Genomic DNA, 18946 nt, shown 5'->3' on the forward strand with positions numbered 1-18946 from the left:
TTTTCCAAAAACGTTGAAAATTCTGATTTGCAATTACTAAGTGAAATTAAATTCCAACATAACTTCTGTGACATCTTTATAACCACATTCCATGTAAGCTTCAAAATATTTTGATTTATAATATATGATGAAAACAGTAACTAACAGAAAATTTCTAAAAACGACACACTTTTGTACATTATCCCAGTTCCAATGCTACAGTATTTATAAAACAGAAAACTCAAAACATTAGAGGATAGTATCAAAAAATGAAGCACTAAACACTGTTACAATGACCCCTACATGAACCAGCTAAAACATTTGCTGCTGTCTTTGCTCTCTGAACTAGACCTATTTGTTTCCCAAGCTGTCAAAATGCTTACCGATTATATTCAGCACCCCTAAATAAATTAAGTGGATTTCGCCATACTTTGCATTCTGCAACAAAGAGAAATATGAAAATGTTACACATAGTTCAGAGACACTACAAGCTAATTAATTCAGCAAAACACCCTTCCTGGCCATTTGATAAGATAACTTTATTCTCTATCTTCTCCATAGGAAGCAACATGGAAAAACTCTGCGTGGTTAATCAGGAAACACAGCCCAGGCAGCAGGACCTTGGAAAGTTACGCCTAATCTCTCTGAGTCCAAGTTTCCTTATTTGCTAAATCAAGGTACACGCAAAATCAGCTAGTTCATAACATCTATAGTCATTTCAAAAGGTCTAAGCAGATTCTTTGAATTTACTTCAAAAATTAAAGTAGAAGGTATAGGTAGATAAAAAAATATTTTCTGTTAGTCTAAACTATGTCTCACAATAACTTTATATATGACAAGCTAAACTTCAGTTCAAGAGTATAATATGCAAAGAGCCTTATATTTTAATTAGGGTCCATGTCAATACTTGATTTCCTGATAATTCACCTAATTGCTTTTACATTGCCATAAAGGAACGATAAGAAAATTAATAAAGTTACTACTACTGCAGGGAAAAATGCTATGAAAACAAATTATTTTAAAGTATTTAATATTGTTTATTTATGCAGCTACATGTATTAATCATCATACTAATACCATAATGCTAACATGTACTAATAGATCATGCATCTTTGTTACACAAAGACCACAGAAATTTAGAACCACAGGACTTTAACTCAGAGAAGCCAATCATTAGCTTTGAAGACTGTGTTATAGTAAGTGTGTGACTAATAAGCTACAATTCTTTTAAAACAGCCTATGATTAAGACTTTCTACTGATTCAGAATACTACATTTCTTTGGATGAATAATGTTTTATTAGAAAATAAAATCAGTTAATAGTACTTAGAACATCCATGTGTGTAGTCAGCCAAAAAACACACCCAAAGACATATACACACAAAAGTGAGCAATTATTACAGAAATCAAAAGAATATTAAAGGCCATGGATGATTCATTAAGATCCTACCCTCAGTCCTGTTACATCCTCCCACCCACCCACCCATCCAATGAGCACTGAGCACCCAGTGGGGGGGGATAACATCCATTTATGACACTAAACCTAAACCACCAGTTACAACACAGCATGAAAACAAATAACATAAAGCACCATGGGAACACTTTCTGTAATTTCAATAAATTTGTGTTAAAATAGTGAATGTACTTCCAGTACACATAACTGGAAGACACATTTTTATTTAAAGATAAACCTATCTTTAAATTAGAGCAGGATCCCATTTAAAATCTGCTCAATGGTTACAAACAAGGGCCTTAATTTTGTCACTTAGCTTAACTTGTCATTTGGGACCTTTCAATTTAGTTCTTAAGAAACTGAAATTCAATGGGTCTCACTTCATATGGCACTAACTAGAAAATTATGTTTCCTTAAATAATTACTTTTTTTCCACATACAAAGCCCCTTAGAGAGGTCAGTAATGCCTGAATCACACTGGTGAGCCAAACACCCCTGACTGCTGTTGTGGGACTATTACAACTCTGAGGTCCTCATCACTCCCACCTGCTCCTCACAGGATATCTCCCAAGATTCCAAGTGCTCTTCTTAAAGCTTCAAAAATATGGCAAGGTTTGTTTTTAGCATATAACAAACATGCACACAGATTTATGACAAAGGATGCTTATGGTGGTGTTATTTACAACAAAACTGCGACATTCTAAGATCTCTGAATTTCAACTAAAATATTAGTAGAAAGGTTATGGCAAATAACTTGTCTCCAACAAGGACATTATTATATTGCCTGGAAGGATAAGCACCATTCCAATATTCAACTGACAAATTATAAAGCAAACTACCTTCAATAAAAATTTCAACTCTATTATATATTGGATGCAAATGAAATTATTTCTACATAAAAATAACTCTAAAGAGAAATGGTGTGTATATAATTACTATGGTTACTATTAAGCAGTGTCTAGGAAGTGCCACAATACCACCAGCAGGGGGTGCTGCAAACATTTTGAAATAGTGTTTTTATGACTTCTATTAGAGAACTGAACTTTTTGAAAGAAATCATTGTTAACATTAGTGTCATACATGTGGTCTGTACTCAGATTCTTCAGCTATCCATGAAACTTATAAATGAGGATCTAAGTAATTGTAATAGATGTAAAATGTCTGAGTAAGGAAAAGAAATGGGATGAAGAAATACGAAATGCCTTCATTAGCTATACCCTTCATAGTTAGGATGCAGGAAAGGTATATTTTCTTTTAAGAAATAAGCTGCCTAGAGGCTGAATATGAACACATGTCAAAGTTTCACTTCAAATTAGGTCACAGCTATGTTGATTTCTTCTTTACTGCTCTCTCTTAATCTTATCTTTACTACAAAAACTCTCTTAGTCTGGAATCACTCTAGGGAACATACCCCATAAATACCAGACTGTCTGATGGTTTTCATGATATGGACAAAGGCTGTAAATGCCAAACATATTAGAATATGAAGACTTAAGTCACGAAATTACACTTAGGTCTCCAGAAGGTAAAAGTCTTTCCACATGAGGTTCAGTTTCTTATCTTATTTGTGCTTTTGAGGAATTAATTACCTATTTAAACCAGAATTAAAATTTCACCTCCAAAAGAAATTTTCCATTCTCCATTCATATCAACAATTGCAGTGCTCTTTAGAAGCTCTAAAAGTGACTGGCACTCCACCAAGGGCTTGCTAACATCCATTAATACTTCACTTAAAAATATGCCCCCAATACAATAAACATGCTCTCTATGGTTCCATCTGTAGCAGCCCACAGAAGATAGCCCACAGGTGCTCACAGAAATGTTCAGACCTCAGCATGCATGAGATGATGCAATTCAAGAGAAAGAAAAACAGTAAATATTGGAATAGTGCTTGTTTAGTTCCCAAAGTCTGCAGAACAGATTCCCTCCTTTGTCATAATAAGATGGTAAGTTTCTGTGTAGAGACAAAGAACATAAAAAATAATGCTTACCTACCAACAAGGACTTCTAAAATCAAGCTCCAGTGTTTTCTTCAGTCTTCCCTCTCCCCATTTGCTACCAAAACTTCCCATTTGAGTAGTATTTCATGTCTATTTCATGCCTTTTCACTCTCATTTACTCCTCTAGAAGGCCCACCTCATCCCTTATGGGACTGTGTGCCACATGGTACAGAATGGCTATTATGCATTAGTCCCTGCACTAGGCCCAGGGTTACAAAAAAAGACATAGTGTATGACCTAGAGGAGCTAATAGCCTTGGTAGAAAAATGAAAAGAGCACTGAACTGCTGTCTGGCATTAACTGAAGAAGCTTGACAAAAGGAATACATGTACTGAAAGAATCACAGACTTTCCCTTTGCTATAGTCCTCAAAGAAAAAGAGAACTTAATTCTCAGAAAAACTAAAGGGCTCTCAAAGCATAGGGCTTTTAATCACATGGAAGGAAATATTCTACATCCAACTAAACTCTGAAAACTTTTTTTTCCTAAAGAAAAAAAAAAGATATAGAATCCTTACTCCTTCAAATACATAAATTACTACTTCATTACCTAGGCAGATTTCAGATGCTAAAAAGTTACCACCTCTTCTCAGAAACTAAAATCTAATAATGATGGTAATATTATTATTACAAACAGCAGGGACAGCAACTTTTGTCATAGCTCTAAGCTTGATTTTCACTGAGCCTTTCTATAAAGGGGCTAAAAGCTCAAGTCATCTATCTCCCTTACATGAGTCAGTGAAGAACATACCGTAGGCTCTTTTACACAAGAGTAAAGCATAGAAAAGCTACATAATTTCCCCAAGGTTCACAGTAAATGAGACAAAGGCCTGGTGTCCAACCTGCCCAGCAATTACCCACTATATGCAACATGCCTGTGATCCTGCAACAGCATACTTTTAAAATGCTGTGACTTCATCAATTAAAATTTTCACTAAAGAGAGTTTTCAAAACTCCTCTGTGGAAATGTTAGGCATTGCTTAATAATACTTCTAAATATTTTAGTTCCAAAGAACAACAGACAAGGGCCCTAGTCAACATTTCATCAGATGTAATAAAAAAATCAAGATTAACTCTAAGCCAGTCAATTTCTGACATGTGATTCTGCATATATATATATATATATATATCAGCTTTGATATCTCAGAAATTATTACCCAATTCTCCACATTATACAGGTCAATTTTAAGCAATCATTAAGGGTAACAAAATTTCCATTTTTTAAATAATTAAGTTTTAGATGTTTTCATAACTTTTTGAAATAATTATTTTGGAAAAAAATTAGAAGTAAAAGCACAAAGTAACATTCAAGTAGCTTTCAAGTCAACAAATATGTTACTCCCTCAAATTCTTGTACAGAATGAGAAAAGGCATAAATAATTATGAGTCCTAAGACCATCTTTATTGATCTGCTTTATTCAAGACAGTGTACTACTTTCTTCAAGAATATTGCTAAAATGGTTAAACCTTTAATTGTATCTCTTACACATTTTTCATTGGTCTCAACTAAGTCAATCTGCTCTACCAAATAATGTAGAAATTGTGAAACGAGTTTATTAAATAAATGTTCACCAGATGATAAATTCAACTGGAAATATAATCTATACTACAACACAAATTTTAGTGACAACAAATGTCAAAAGATATAGTAAGTATTGACTGGGAGAATCATTTTCAATACATACACAGATTTTGGCAAGGACAAACTGAGTTTCCCTTGATTGAGGCTATTAGAGAGCAACACCAAAGGTCCTAGACATGTAGCAATTCGCAGTTTTCCCGAGGAACATATTCAAAATGCAAGCATTGAAGACCTGGGCATAAAAGCGAGTTGCTGAGCTAGGGAGTAAGCCTAGATGAACCCTCAGTGTCTCCATATGCCATCCTCCCCACCATATTCATAGAAAAGTTAGTTCATCTGGAGGACACTGCCAAATGGTTGTCTTATGACTTAATATTTCTGCATGGCCTCCTTTAATCCTCAAACTATTCCATGAAGGAGATGTTTCTGTTATTCCATGTGTGCAAATTCAGATACTAAGGAAGATTTAGTGACTTGCCCAAGGTCACACGCTGAAGTGATGGAGCCATGACTAAGGCTGCATCTGTTGGACCTCAGCCTGAGCTCTCAACTATCAGCAATCCTGCCTCTGAGCTGTTTCTAAAGTAAGTTTGGTCAATGTCACTTTAGAAGTAATATCATGTATGGTAGTACAGGGTTTTAATCAAACTATTTATTTTATTGTTTAATAATTACATTAGTCTTGAGTTTTCAGACCTCACAGAGGGTCTAGTCTAAACTTTTTAGTTAGTACTTAAGACCTTGGACTCTGAAGTTAGACCGCCCAGTTTACCAGTCATATGACCTTAGGCAGATGGCTTCACCTTGCTATACCCCAGCTTCCTCAACCATAAAATGGAAATAATAATAGCACCTGCTCCATGGGGTTATTGTGAGGATTAAAGGTGATCATACATGTGAAGCTGATAGCAGGCACTAAGAGGGTGGGTTATTATTAGAACTACATGGCTTTCTATGGAGAAAATTATCTGCTCTCATTTCAGGAGAATTTGGGGATCTCTTAGGATATATTTTGCACTCTACCTGAATTTCTTCACCTCCATTGCTTTTCTTTAATTTGTTACCTGTATGTAATCAGTGCTTGAATTGCCTCTAGTGATATAGTGAACTTTAGAATTCCAGGTGAAATTCGTATAAAAAGTTTTATATAAAGATATACATATATATGATACATATGTGATATATATATGTAATATATATGATACATATGTGATGTATATCTAGTATAGATTAAAGAGATTAAAATGAGATGATTTGTGACTGGAAGCTGAATCACTATAACCAGAGTTTGTCTAAAGATCCAGTTCTATGTAAGAGGCAATTAAAGTGTCTCAGAGAATTTAAACTTGACTTTGGCAAGGATATTTCTCATGTGATATAGCACCTTGCACTTCTCCAAATATTTTGAAGAAGGTGAATGATGCAAACCTTTGTCTTTATGGCATCTTATTTGAGAACAGGGCAAATTATCAAACAGATGTTCCCATAAACCCAAATTCAGAAGGTTACTGCATTCTGAGAATCCCTTCCCCTAAGACAGGGAGAAGTTGGCAATGTTTTAAATCCCCATGACTCATCAGCTCATAAGCTAAGATGAGTAAAGAAACAGTCACAAGAAACACGGTGACATGGCGAATATATTAGCAGGGTTTATCAAGAAAGCCATTTAGCTCCAAAGTATATCAAAACGAGTGAAATGTGAAATGTTCATAAATGTTAACCTAAGCCAAACAATCTGGAATCTGGCGAGATTAAGAAGCTGTGTCATTAACTACATTTTTCCTCTGGTCCACAGATAAAGATCACTGTAACTTTGAGGGGGTCTATACTCTGGCCACCTTGCACAGATCCGAAAGTTAAACAATATATGAACAATCTGCCCTGTAACACTCCCAACCTCTGGCTCCCAATTCCTCCCACTCCAAATCGTTTTTAAGTAGGCCAGGTCTTTCAGCTTTTAATGAAAACAAATGATTCTGTAAGGAAAGAACTACACTCTGAGTTTTCATATAGACCAATGTTTATAACTGGTATTTTTCTATTTATTTTGAGCTTTTTCAATAATTTTCTCAAATAAGCAGTGCTATTAAACTGCCTTTGCCAATGTCCATGCAACTTTGCTAGGCATGCTGTATTTCTTGTAAGATTCAGCAAAGAGCTATCCTATGACACTTAAGATACTCCAAGAAAATCAGTAGATTGACTTATTTGTTATTAAGGCAGTAGTCACTTTACTATTGTTAAGGCAATAGGAACTTAAAACAAATTGCTCTATTTTAAGAAAATATATTGATTAACCTCAGTTTTGCACCTTTTTCCTTTATATTTAGCTGAAAACAGATTATGAAATAGAAAGTGATAACAATAGACACAATGTACTTTTATATTTTTCTTATTCAAAAATAAGAATCACTACAAGAAAAGTGGAAAATGGTATTAGTTCCATGGTATCTGGATTTCCATACTAGCATACATACTTGTTGAGCTAAGTTAGGCAAATAGTAGAAACCCAAAAGTCAAGGAGAAAAGGGCAGATTGAGCCCTAAATATATTCAGATATGGTAATTTCCACTTTCCTAAATGTAACCATTTGAACATTGTTATAAAATCAGATTATAAATGCTGTATCTGTTATACAGGAAATGAACAGAAATACTGCATGCATAATTGTAGACATTCAGCAATTACTAGTGGAGTTGAATTAATAATAATATTAAAAAGCTCAGTCTTAGGTAAAAATGCAGTGCACATAAAACTGGAGTCCCCATGGTTATTACTGTTGAATATATTTTAATAAAGGACCTAGGTTCACCCTTTAAAAGCTTCTGTAAAGGCACCAAGAATAGCATCAAGATTTATACAAAGCATAATGCTTACTAAAGGCATCCACAAAGAGAGCTAAATAATAGCAACAGTAAGAAGAGTATGGACTCTTCATTGCAATAAGGAATGATATCAAGAAATTTAAATAAGGTAGAAAGAGTATTTTAATGAAAATAAAAATGTATTCACAATAAAGAATGGTCTCAAATGAGGCTGCTTTCCATTTTCAATCTGTTAATTCTCTACAATGTTCTGTGTCATTGCAAGACTACAGTAACTTGAATCAGACAAGAGCACATTTAATTTGTAGGATCTTCAAGAAGATGTAAAGTGATGGCAGTTTATCCACAACTGCTTATATGATGATTGAATGATCAAGATTCCTGATGAGAATAATGTGCTACACTCACTAGAGTAGCTGGTTAAAGCAGTGCTTCACTTTGCTCAGGTCTCTTTCTGATTCTTCACCAGGTGGATAAGTTTACAAAGTCTCAGACAAGTTTGCTACCTGAGTGGGGCCATCTCTTACACATGTACCATTTAGGATAAAATCAAGTACACCCAGAGGTGCCTATTGCAACTCTTAGCTGGCTGACAAAGGGTCTATTGAAAGAGCACCACATCAACATCAGGAATAAAATGTATATACAATGTCCTTTGGTGCTTATCACCTGACTCAACAATCACGAAATATGGACTGACTTATTCTAGGAGGAAGACGAAAGACCTAGCACAGCTCTTTCTTTCCCTCCTCGTCATCCTCCGAGTCTCAGAACTGGTCCACACTCCCTCAAGAAGCGAACTTCTTCCCCCCATTTGAGTCAGGAACCCCTCCTTTGTTCTCCATAGCATTTTATGTCTCCCTCATATAATCGGCACACTTAGCACTTCGCCTCCTTCAATAGACATGAGCACTCTATGAGGACAATGATTTACAACTTTTTTTTTAATCATAAAATTTGTGAGAACCTGGACAAGTCCAGGTTCAGATTAGGGGCATCAGGAAATATTTACTAAGTTGATAAAGAGACCAAGCTAGGAAATTATATTCTTCCTTTTTCTTTTATGAGTGGAGAAATGATAGGCCTTACATGTGCTCATTTGTTCATTCACTGAGTTTCTGTGATACGGTAGACACTGTGCAAAATGATAGAGATATTGTAACAGAGCAGTAAGCTTAAAATGTATAGTACGATTTGATGTTGGTAAAGATAAAAATATTATGAATAAGCAAAGATGTAGAGATACTGAACAACCTATAGAGAAGGCTTCCCAGGAGATAACATTGGAGTTGAGTGGTGAAAGACGAGCAAACTCGGGAGAGAGTTCTAGACATAGAGTCAGGAGAAAAAACTGCATGTCCAAGAAATGAAAATGACTGTGACAAAGCCAAGATCAGCAACACAGGGTGGAAGCAGCCTATGCTGTGCTAAGAAATATGGAATCTGGGCTTTATCTTTAGCGGAATGAGAACCAATGAAGCCTTTTAAGCAGAGAAGCAATGTGATCAGAACTAGTCAGACATAAGGTTCTGCAATTAGCATGGAAGAGATTCAATACATTCAAGATGTAAAAGAAGCTGAGGACAAGGAGCTGGAAGCTCAGGCTGGGAACACTGGCCTAAATGATCACTAACTACATCAAGTGGAGGAAAAACTAAAGTTAAACAAGATGAACATTCCCTTTTCCCGGGAGGCTTATACTCTACTTCTCTGGTAGAAGCTGTCAACCCGTTGGGAAAATAAACTCCATTTTTTTCTGAAGTCTAATCTTTAAATAAAAACATTCTTACTGTCTTATAATTATAATAATTTAGTAAAATTAAGCAAACAATGTTTTAAACTGAAGGATTTTCCATACCTGAGACGCTTTGTCTGTTGGAATCTGAGTCCCCATTACTGGAGTTAGAATTGTTGGAAGAGTTGTTGTCAACCCCTCCCAGAAGGGGGCGCAAGTGGCTCACTGAGACTTGTTCAATGAACGATGTTCCGTACTTGCGAAAATACCACCATTCAAATATCTAGGATAGAACAATAGTGTGATTATATAGTACTTGTTACTGTTTATAGCTTTCTCTGTACAAATGTCCATGAAATATGTTGCATTTGCTAGCTATATCTACCTTAAATACAATTTTTTATTGCAAAAGAGTTCATTTATTCCAAATATTAAGGAGATTAATAAAATCAAAACACCAATTACATTTAAAATTCTCAGTGTTGCTTTCTCTACTTAATACTGGTTCTCAGAAAAATCTGTATATAATCATAGATAAAAGAAAACTATTAAAAGCTACTTGATATTATTTTCCTCCAATTCCCCTAATATTCAGATAACAAAATCACCATAGCTGAAAGACAATTCCAGAAATATATACAAATAAGCCAGTTTTAGAAGTATAGGTTATGAAATAGTCCAATTCTTGGCACTATACATTCTGATAAAGCTTTGCATAATATTTTTAAGAAAGCGAAATTCCATAAAAAAAAAAGCATGTCCTTCGAGAAAGGCTGGTTTTACAGAATGAAAGCATCTCATTCCATGTATGGATGGCATCCAAGTGCTGAGAAACTCAGCAATGCCCCACCAATGCTAAGAAATGCTCTAGAAACACAAGCATCTGTTGTATACCATTAATGTTTCCCAGTTCACAAGCTCACCAAATAGTTAGGTACTGTGAAGTGAAAAGGAGAAAAGAAATAATTTTCATCAATAGAAGGAAAGAGGCAATGATGCCCACATGTTGAGACTGAAAGGAGGATCTCCTAGGCACTGGGAAAGCGAGTGCCGTCCCCAGCCCTTCTCTTAGGGCCCCCCCTGCCCCTCCAGTGAATGCTTTCCCGCCCTGTTCCAAGTCGCTCTCTCCCACATGCTTTTCTCCTCCCTGCCTGACTTGGCATTGGTTCCTTAAGCAGTCACAAATCATTTCACAGAAGAAACTTACGAATCAACTATATCCCAGTTTCATAGGATAACTACACTGTATTTTTATAATATAATAAAGAATGTGGAACTTATTTCATAAAAACAAGATTTTGTTATCTACTCTGGAATGGATTTTGGACTATTATTTAAAATTGGTGTTTTTCTCTTTTGCTCTATCAAAACTTTCTTTGAAAGACAGAAGGAACGTCTATGAGTGAGCAGAAGGAACTCCAATGAAATCAACTGTTTCCAAACCTATAATAGAAAACTTGATTAATTCCAAGGAGTTGCCCCTTCTGACCTGTGTGAATTTTCACATGTAAAGACATTCAAGTAATTTCACTAGACAGACAGGGGAGAATATGACACGAAAGCTAAGAAGGGACAGGCCTAGTCTGTAACATGTGGAATGCTAGGAATGAAAGATCTTGCTTGAAGAAGGAAGAAAGTTCAAGAATGGTCAGTTTATGAACCATGAATCCAGAAGAGAGCTTCTAATCTCAGGCAACTTGTTTAATCTATTTGAACATCACTTTCTCCTTCTATAAAGTGGAAGTCATATTTATCACTTATCCTCAAGTGTCTCAATCTTCACACCCATGTAAATCTCCTAGTTTTAAACCCCATATAAAGATCCAGTTCAGTGACTGCTGCATATCTGGTTCTCAAAAGTAACAGCAAACGTATCATTATTACACTGATGATGTACACTTTCCCCGGGCAGCAAAACTCACCTACTGCTACGACGCACCCCTCTTTTGGCCAGTCTGAAATTAAGGTGAGTACAGCATCTTGTCTGTTACTAAGCTGTGGCTGAAAGTCCTAGAAATCATTCTGGAATGGCTACTGCTCACCACTTAGTCCTAACCACCCAACAAAGCCCTCAACAGATGCACGGCTTTTAGCCTTTATTGGTAGAGGAGGGAGGCTCCAAAGGACCCAGAACACCGGTTACAGTTCTCTTTGAGAGCAGGGGCTCTCAGTCACTGTGGAAAGGGCTTTCTTTGCCTCAAGTCTTTGCTCTGCTTTCTCTATACTATGCTGCCTGGGCATCTGTCAGACCTTAGTCCATTCATTCAATCACACAGCAGGAAGGGCCCCACACCAAGCATGAGCTGTGTTCCAGGGTCACAGAGCACAGATACAGCCCCTGCCACGACCAGTCTACGCCACAGACCCACAGTGCCTCTCACAGGTTGCTCCTGGCATGGCCTATACCGATCACAAAAAACATGCTGGGACTCTTCAGATTTCTCAATTCCTCCAACAAAATCACAGAACGTCAGCACCAAAAGGGACGTAAATGGACCATGTACTGCCTCCATTTAGAAATGAGGAATGAGGGCTGATCAAAGACACACAGCTAACTAAGTAGTTGCTTACCCTGAAGCTCCAGCTCTGGGCCACTAATCTTACCAGGGCCCTATAACAAGACATCTTTTTATAACTCTCTTGCTCATTTAAACAAACACCCACAGATATAGCCTGTTATTTCCCTTTTCAAATCTGCACTTCCAAATACCCTCTGACTTCCCTGGCCTTCTGCACTTTCTTAGCTATGGAAGTCGATCCAGAAGCAGTCTATCAAATGTGACCAGATAATTCATCTTGAGGTATAAATGATTCATATTAATGGGATATCTGCATTATAGTGGTAGACAAAACTTCCACCAGTATTTCTAATGCAGTAATAATAGACTTCATTAAAGACTGGGTTATTCACACACCTGCTTGGTGGAGGGAAAGGAGGGTCTTACGACAGCAGTAGATGGCTTCTTACCCATCAAGGTCCTTCTTTATACTAGTGTCCCCAGTACCCTGAGCAGAAATCCAATATAGATTGTATGCTCAACTAATAAAAGGAAATAGGAAAGGACTTGAAGCCTTCTTAAACTTCAAACCAAGACTTCTAATTTGATCTCCGCATAACAACCTGCCCCTTATCTTGAGACAAGACAGGCTTTGGGCCAGCTCCTCACAGAATTTTTAAAAAGCTGTGCAGATACAAATGGGCAGATGTTGTTATTTAATGCACACATATTTGGTGTCATTTTGAATCTTCTCCCAGGTGTATAACCTACTATGTAAATAGCTAACCTCTCATAAGAAAATTTAGATTTTAAAATTAGGCCTTGGACATGCTAGTAGTATAGCGGGCTTGCCCTGGCAGAATAAAACTCTTTTTAATCTGACAGTAGCCATAAAATTAAAATATAAATTATGCATTTAAGTCTTAAAAACATAATCTCTCTAGTGCTTTTTTCCTACCTGTGCTCCATCCTAAGGATTATACAGAACAAGCAAGATGAAAACTAAAAAGCATCAATTGAACTTGGTGTTTAGGAATTCAACAATGACTCTTACCATCTCGCTGAAAGGTAAAAATCCTAACACACTTCATGATAACCAAGTGGTGTGACCCTGACTGGTTCTCTTGATTCTCTGGGGCTCATTCATCTAATGTATAAAATAACATCACAGTATGCACTCAGTTATTGTTGGATAGATGGATGGATGGATGGATGGATGGATGGATAGACGGATGGATAGAAGACTGGAAGGCTGAATGGATGTATGATAAGGGCTGGCCCAGTGACTCAGTGGGATACAGTCTAAATAACAGCATGGCCAATGCAAGGTTTTGTGCTCATTTTGGTATGAAAAAGAGAGATCTTCACATACATGTGGGAGAAGGCTGAATCTAAGGGGAAGAGAGAAATTGAAGATACAAAAGAGTAAAGTGACCAGGAGGCATGATGCCAGGAGCTCAAGAAGCACATCAAGCCTGCCTTGAAAAGGTCACCACCATTTCTTGCTCTTAGACAGGAGGAAAGGGGAGGATGAATGAATAGAGGGACACATCTTTTTTTATTATTAAAATATGATTGATATACACTCTTATGAAGGTTTCACATGAAAAAGCAATGTGGTTACTACATTTACCCATATTATCAAGTCTCCACCCACACCCCAATGCAGTCACTGTCCATCAGTGCAGCAAGATGCCACAGATTCACTATGTGCCTTCTCTGTGCTACACCGTTCTCCCCGTGATTCCCTCACACCATGCGTACTAAACATAATACCGCTCAATCCCCTTCTCCCTCCCTCCCCACCTGCCCTCCCACACCCATCCCTTTGGTAACCACTAGTTCATTCTTAGAGTCTCTGAGTCTGCTGCTATTTTGTTCCTGCAGTTTTGCTTCATTGTTATACTCCACAAATGAGGGAAATCATTTGGCACTTGTCTTTCTCTGCCTGGCTTATTTCACTGAGCATAATGTCCTCCAGCTCCATCCATGTGGTTGCAAATGTTTCTTTCTTATGGCCGAATCGTATTCCATTGTATATATATATACTTCTTCTTTATCCATTCATCTACAGATGGACACTTAGGTTGCTTCCATATCTTGGCTATTGTAAAAAGTGCTGCAATAAACACAGGGGTGCATATGCCTTTTTGAATCTGAGAAGTTGTATTCTTTGGGTAAATTCCAAGGAGTGGGATTCCTAAGTCAAATGGTATTTCTATTTTTCGTTTTTTGAGGAACCTCCATATTGCTTTAGACAACAGTTGAACTAGCTTACATTCCCACCAGCAGTGTAGGAGGGTTCCCCTTTCTCCGCATCCTCGCCGGCATTTGTTGTTCTTAGTCTTTTTGATGCTGTCCATCCTTACTGGTGTGAGATGATATCTCATTGTAGTTTTAATTTGCATTTCCCTGATGATTAGTGATGTGGAGCATCTTTTCACATGTCTGTTGGCCATCTGAAATTCTTCTTTGGAGAACTGTCTCTTCATATCCTCTGCCCATTTGTTAATCAGGTTATTTGATTTTTGGGTATTGAGGTATGTAAGTTCTTTATATATTTTGGATGTTACCCCCTTGTCGGATATGTCATTTACAAATATATTCTCCCATACTGTAGGATGCCTTTTTTTTTCTGTTGGTGGTGTCTTTTGCCTACAGAAACTTTTTAGTTTGATGTAGTCCCATGAGTTCATTTTTGTTTTTGTTTCCCTTGCTTAAGAAGCTGCTTTCAGAAAGAAGTTGCTCATGCTTATATTCAGGAGATGTTTGCCTATGTTGTCTTCTAAGAGTTTTATGGCTTCATGACTTACATTCAATTCTTTAATCCATTTCAAGTTTACTTTTGTGCATGGGGTTAAACAATAATCCAGTTTCATTCTCTTACATGTAGCTGTCCAGTTTTGCCAACACCAGCTGTTGAAGAGGCAGTCATTTCCCCATTGTATGTCCATGGATCCTTTATCATATATTAATCGACCATATATGGTTGGGTTTATATCAGGGCTCTCCAGTCTGTTACATTGGTCTATGGGTCAGATCTTGTGCCAGTACCAAATTGTCTTGATTACTGTGGCTTTGTAGTAGAGCTTAAAGTTGGGGAGCATAATCCCCCCAGCTTTATTCTTCATTCTCAGAACTGCTTTGGCTATTCGAAGTCTTTTGTGGTTCCATATGAATTTTAGAATGACTTCCTCTAGTTTACTGAAGAATGCTGTTGGTATTTTGATAGGGATTGCATTGAATGTGTAGATTGTTTTAGGCAGGATGGCCATTTTGACAATATTAATTCTTCCTATCCATGAGCACGGGATATGTTTCCATTTATTGGTATCTTCTTTAATTTCTCTCATGAGTGCCTTGTAGTTTTCAGAGTATAGGTCTTTCACGTCCTTGGTTTGGTTTATTCCTAGGTATTTTATTCTTTTTGATGCAATTGTGAATGGAATTGTTTTCCTGATTTCTCTCTCTGCTAGTTCATTGTTAGTGTATAGGAATGCCACAGATTTCTGTGTATTAATTTTGTATCCTGCAACTTTGCTGAATTCAGATATTAGATCTAGTAGTTTTGGAGTGGATTCTTTAGGGTTTTTTATGTACAATATCATGTCATCTGCAAACAGGGACAGTTTAACTTCTTCCTTGCCAATTTGGATGCCTTTTATTTCTTTGTGTTGTCTGATTGCCATGGCTAGGACCTCCACTACTATATTGAATAGAACTGGGGAAAGTGGGCATCCTTGTCTTGTTCCTGATCTTAAAGGAAAAGCTTTCAGCTTCTCATGTTAAGTACGGTGTTGGCTGTGGGTTTGTCATATGTGGCCTTTATTATTGAGGTACTTGCCCTCTATACCCATTTTGTTGAAAGTTTTTATCATGAATGGATGTTGAATTTTGTCAAATGCTTTTTCAGCATCTATGGAGATGATCATGTGGTTTTTGTCATTCTTTTTGTTGATGTGGTGGATGATGATGATGGGTTTTCAAATGTTATACCATCCTTGCATCCCTGGAATAAATCCTACTTGATCATGATGGATGATCTTTTTGATGTATTTTTGAATTTGGCTTGCTAATATTTTGTTGAGTATTTTTGCTTCTATGTTCATCACGAATATTGGTCTGTAATTTTCTTTTTCTGTGGTGTCTTTGCCTAGTTTTGGTATTAGAGGGATGTTGGCCTCACATAATGGGTTTGGAAGTATTCCCTCTTCTTCTACTCTTTGGAAAACTTTAAAGAGGATGGGTATTAGGTCTTCACTAAATGTTTGATAAAATTCAGCAGAGAAGCCATCTGGTCCAAGAGTTTTGTTCTTAGGTAGGTTTTTGATTACCAGTTCAATGTCATTGCTGGTAATTGGTCTGTTCAGATTTCTGTTTCTTCCTTGGTCAGCCTTGGAAGGTTGTATTTTTCTAGAACGTTGTCCATTTCTTCTAGGTTATCCAGTTTGCTAGCATATAATTTTCAAAGTATTCTCTAATAATTCTTTGTATTTCTGTGGTGTCTGTAGTAATTTTTCCTTTCTCATTTCTGATTCTGTTTATGTATGTAGACTCTTTTTCTTGATAAGTCTGGCTAGGGGTTTATCTATTTTGTTTATTTTCTCAAAGAACCAGCTCTTGCTTTCATTGATTCTTTCTATTGTTTTTATTCTTCTCAATTTTATTTATTTCTGCTCTAATCTTCATTATGTCCCTCTTTCTACTACTTTGGGCCTCATTTGTTCTTCTTTTTCTAGTTTCATTAATTGTGAGTTTAGACTGCTTATAATGAATTGTTCTTCTTTCCTGAGGTAGGCCTGTATTGCAATATACTTTCCTCTTAGCATGGCCTTGGCTGCATCCCACAGATTATGTGGTGTTGAATTATTGTTGTCATTTGTCTCCATATATTGCTTGATCTCTGTTTTATTTGGTCATTGATCCAATGGTTACTTAGGAGCATGCTGTGAAGCCTCCATGTGTTTGTGGGATTTTTCAGTTACTTTGCTTAATTTGTTTCTAGTTTCATACCTTTGCAGTCTGAGAAACTGGTTGGTACAATTTCAATCTTTTTGAAATTACTGAGGCTCTCTTTGTGGCCTAGTATATGATCTATTCTTGAAAATGTCCCATGTGCACTTGAGAAGAATGTGTATTCTGTTGCTTTTGGGCATAGAGTTCTGTAGATGTTTGTTAGGTCCATCTGTTCTAAAGTGTTGTTCAGTGCCTCTGCGTCCTTACTTATTTTCTGTATGGTTGATCCATCCTTCAGAGTGAGTGGAGTGTTGAAGTCTCCTAGAATGAATGCATTGCATTCTATTTCACCTTTTAATTCAGTTAGTATTTGTTTCACATATGTAGGTGCTCCTGTGTTGGGAGCAAGATATTTATAATGGTTATATCTTCCTGTTGGATTGACCCCTTTATCCTTATGTAATGCCCTTCTTTGTCTCTTGTGACTTTCTTTGTTTTGAAGTCTATTTTGTCTGATAAAAGTACTGCAACTCCTGCTTTTTTCTATTAGTTGCAGGAAATATCTTTTTCCATCCCTTCACTTTTAGTCTATGTATGTCTTTGGGTTTAAAGTAAGCCTCTGTAGGCAGCATGTAGATGGTCTTAGTTTTTTATCCATTCAGTTGCTCTATGTCTTTTGATTGGTGCATTCAGTCCATTTACATTTAGAGTGATTATCGATAGGTATGTACTTATTGCCACTGCTGACTTTAGATATTCGTGGTTACCAAAGGTTCAAAGTTAACTTCCTTACCATCTAAGAGTCTACCTTAACTCACTTAACATGCTATTACAAACACAATCTAAAGGTTCTTTTCTTTTTCTCCTCCTTATTCTTCTTCCTCCATTCTTTATATATTAGGTATCAGATTCTGTACTCTTTGTTTATCCCCTGATTGACTTTGGGGATAGTTAATTTATTTTCCATTTGCTTAGTAATTAGCTGTTCTACTTTCTTTACTGTGGTTTTATTACCTCTGGTGACAGCTATTGAACCTTAGCAACACTTCCATCTATAGCAGTCCCTCCAAAATAGACTGTAGAGATGGTTTATGGGAGGTAAATTCTCTCAGCTTTTGCTTATCTGGAAATTTTTTAATCCCTCCTTCAAATTTAAATGATATTCTTGCAGCATAAAGTAATCTTTGTTCCAGGCCCTTCTGCTTCATTGCATTAAATACATCATGCCACTCCCTTCTGGCCTGTAAGGTTTCCGCTGAGAACTCTGATGTTAGCCTGATGGGCTTTCCTTTGTATGTGATCTTATTTCTGCCTCTGGCTGCTTTTAATAGTCTGTCCTTATCCTTGATCTTTGCCATTTTAATTACTGTATGCCTTGGTGTTGTCTTCCTTGGATCCGTTGCATTGGGAGATCTGTGGATCTCCAGGGCCTGAGAGATACTATCTCCTTCCCCAGATAGGGGAATTTTTCAGCAATTACCTCCTCAAAGACATTTTCTATCCCTTTCTCTCTCTCTTCTTCTTCTGGTACCCTTATAATGCGAATATTGCTCTGTTTGGATTGGTCACACTGTTCTCTCAATATTCTTTAATTCTTAGAGATCCTTTTTTCTCTCTGTGCCTCAGCTTCTTTGTATTCCTCTTCTCTAGTTTCTATTTCACGTATCCTCTCCTCCACCGTATCTAATCTGCTTTTAATGCCCTCCATTGTGCTCTTCAATGATTGGATCTCCAACCAGAAATCATTCCTGAGTTCTTGAATATCTTTCCGTACCTCCTTGAGCATGTTAATGATTCTAATTTTGAACTCCCTTTCAGGAAGAGTCATGAGGTTCATGTCATCTTTCTCAGGAGTTATATTAATTTTACTTTGAACCAGGTTCCTTTGGTGTTTCATATTTGTATATGGCGCCCGCTAGTG

At 36.8% G+C, this 18946-nt stretch overlaps 1 protein-coding gene across 10 annotated transcripts in view; it reads right to left on the bottom strand.

Moving 5' to 3' along the window:
- The window catches only part of ST7 (suppression of tumorigenicity 7), a 250044-nt gene that overhangs the window by 95944 nt on the left and 135154 nt on the right, over positions 1 to 18946 (bottom strand). For all 10 annotated transcript variants that reach the window (XR_012132173.1, XR_012132172.1, XR_012132174.1 and 7 more), the window contains exons 3-4: positions 9695 to 9854; positions 363 to 417 (exon numbers count right to left, since the gene is read on the bottom strand). Coding sequence is in view for 7 of the 10 variants with exons in the window: in XM_037023506.2 (XP_036879401.1) it covers positions 363 to 417; positions 9695 to 9854 (215 nt within the window). In the remaining 3 variants the exon portion in view is untranslated. The remainder of the gene's footprint in view (positions 1 to 362; positions 418 to 9694; positions 9855 to 18946) is intronic.

The sequence above is a fragment of the Manis javanica genome, chromosome 6 (assembly GCF_040802235.1).
Source record: "Manis javanica isolate MJ-LG chromosome 6, MJ_LKY, whole genome shotgun sequence".
NCBI lineage: Eukaryota > Metazoa > Chordata > Mammalia > Pholidota > Manidae > Manis > Manis javanica.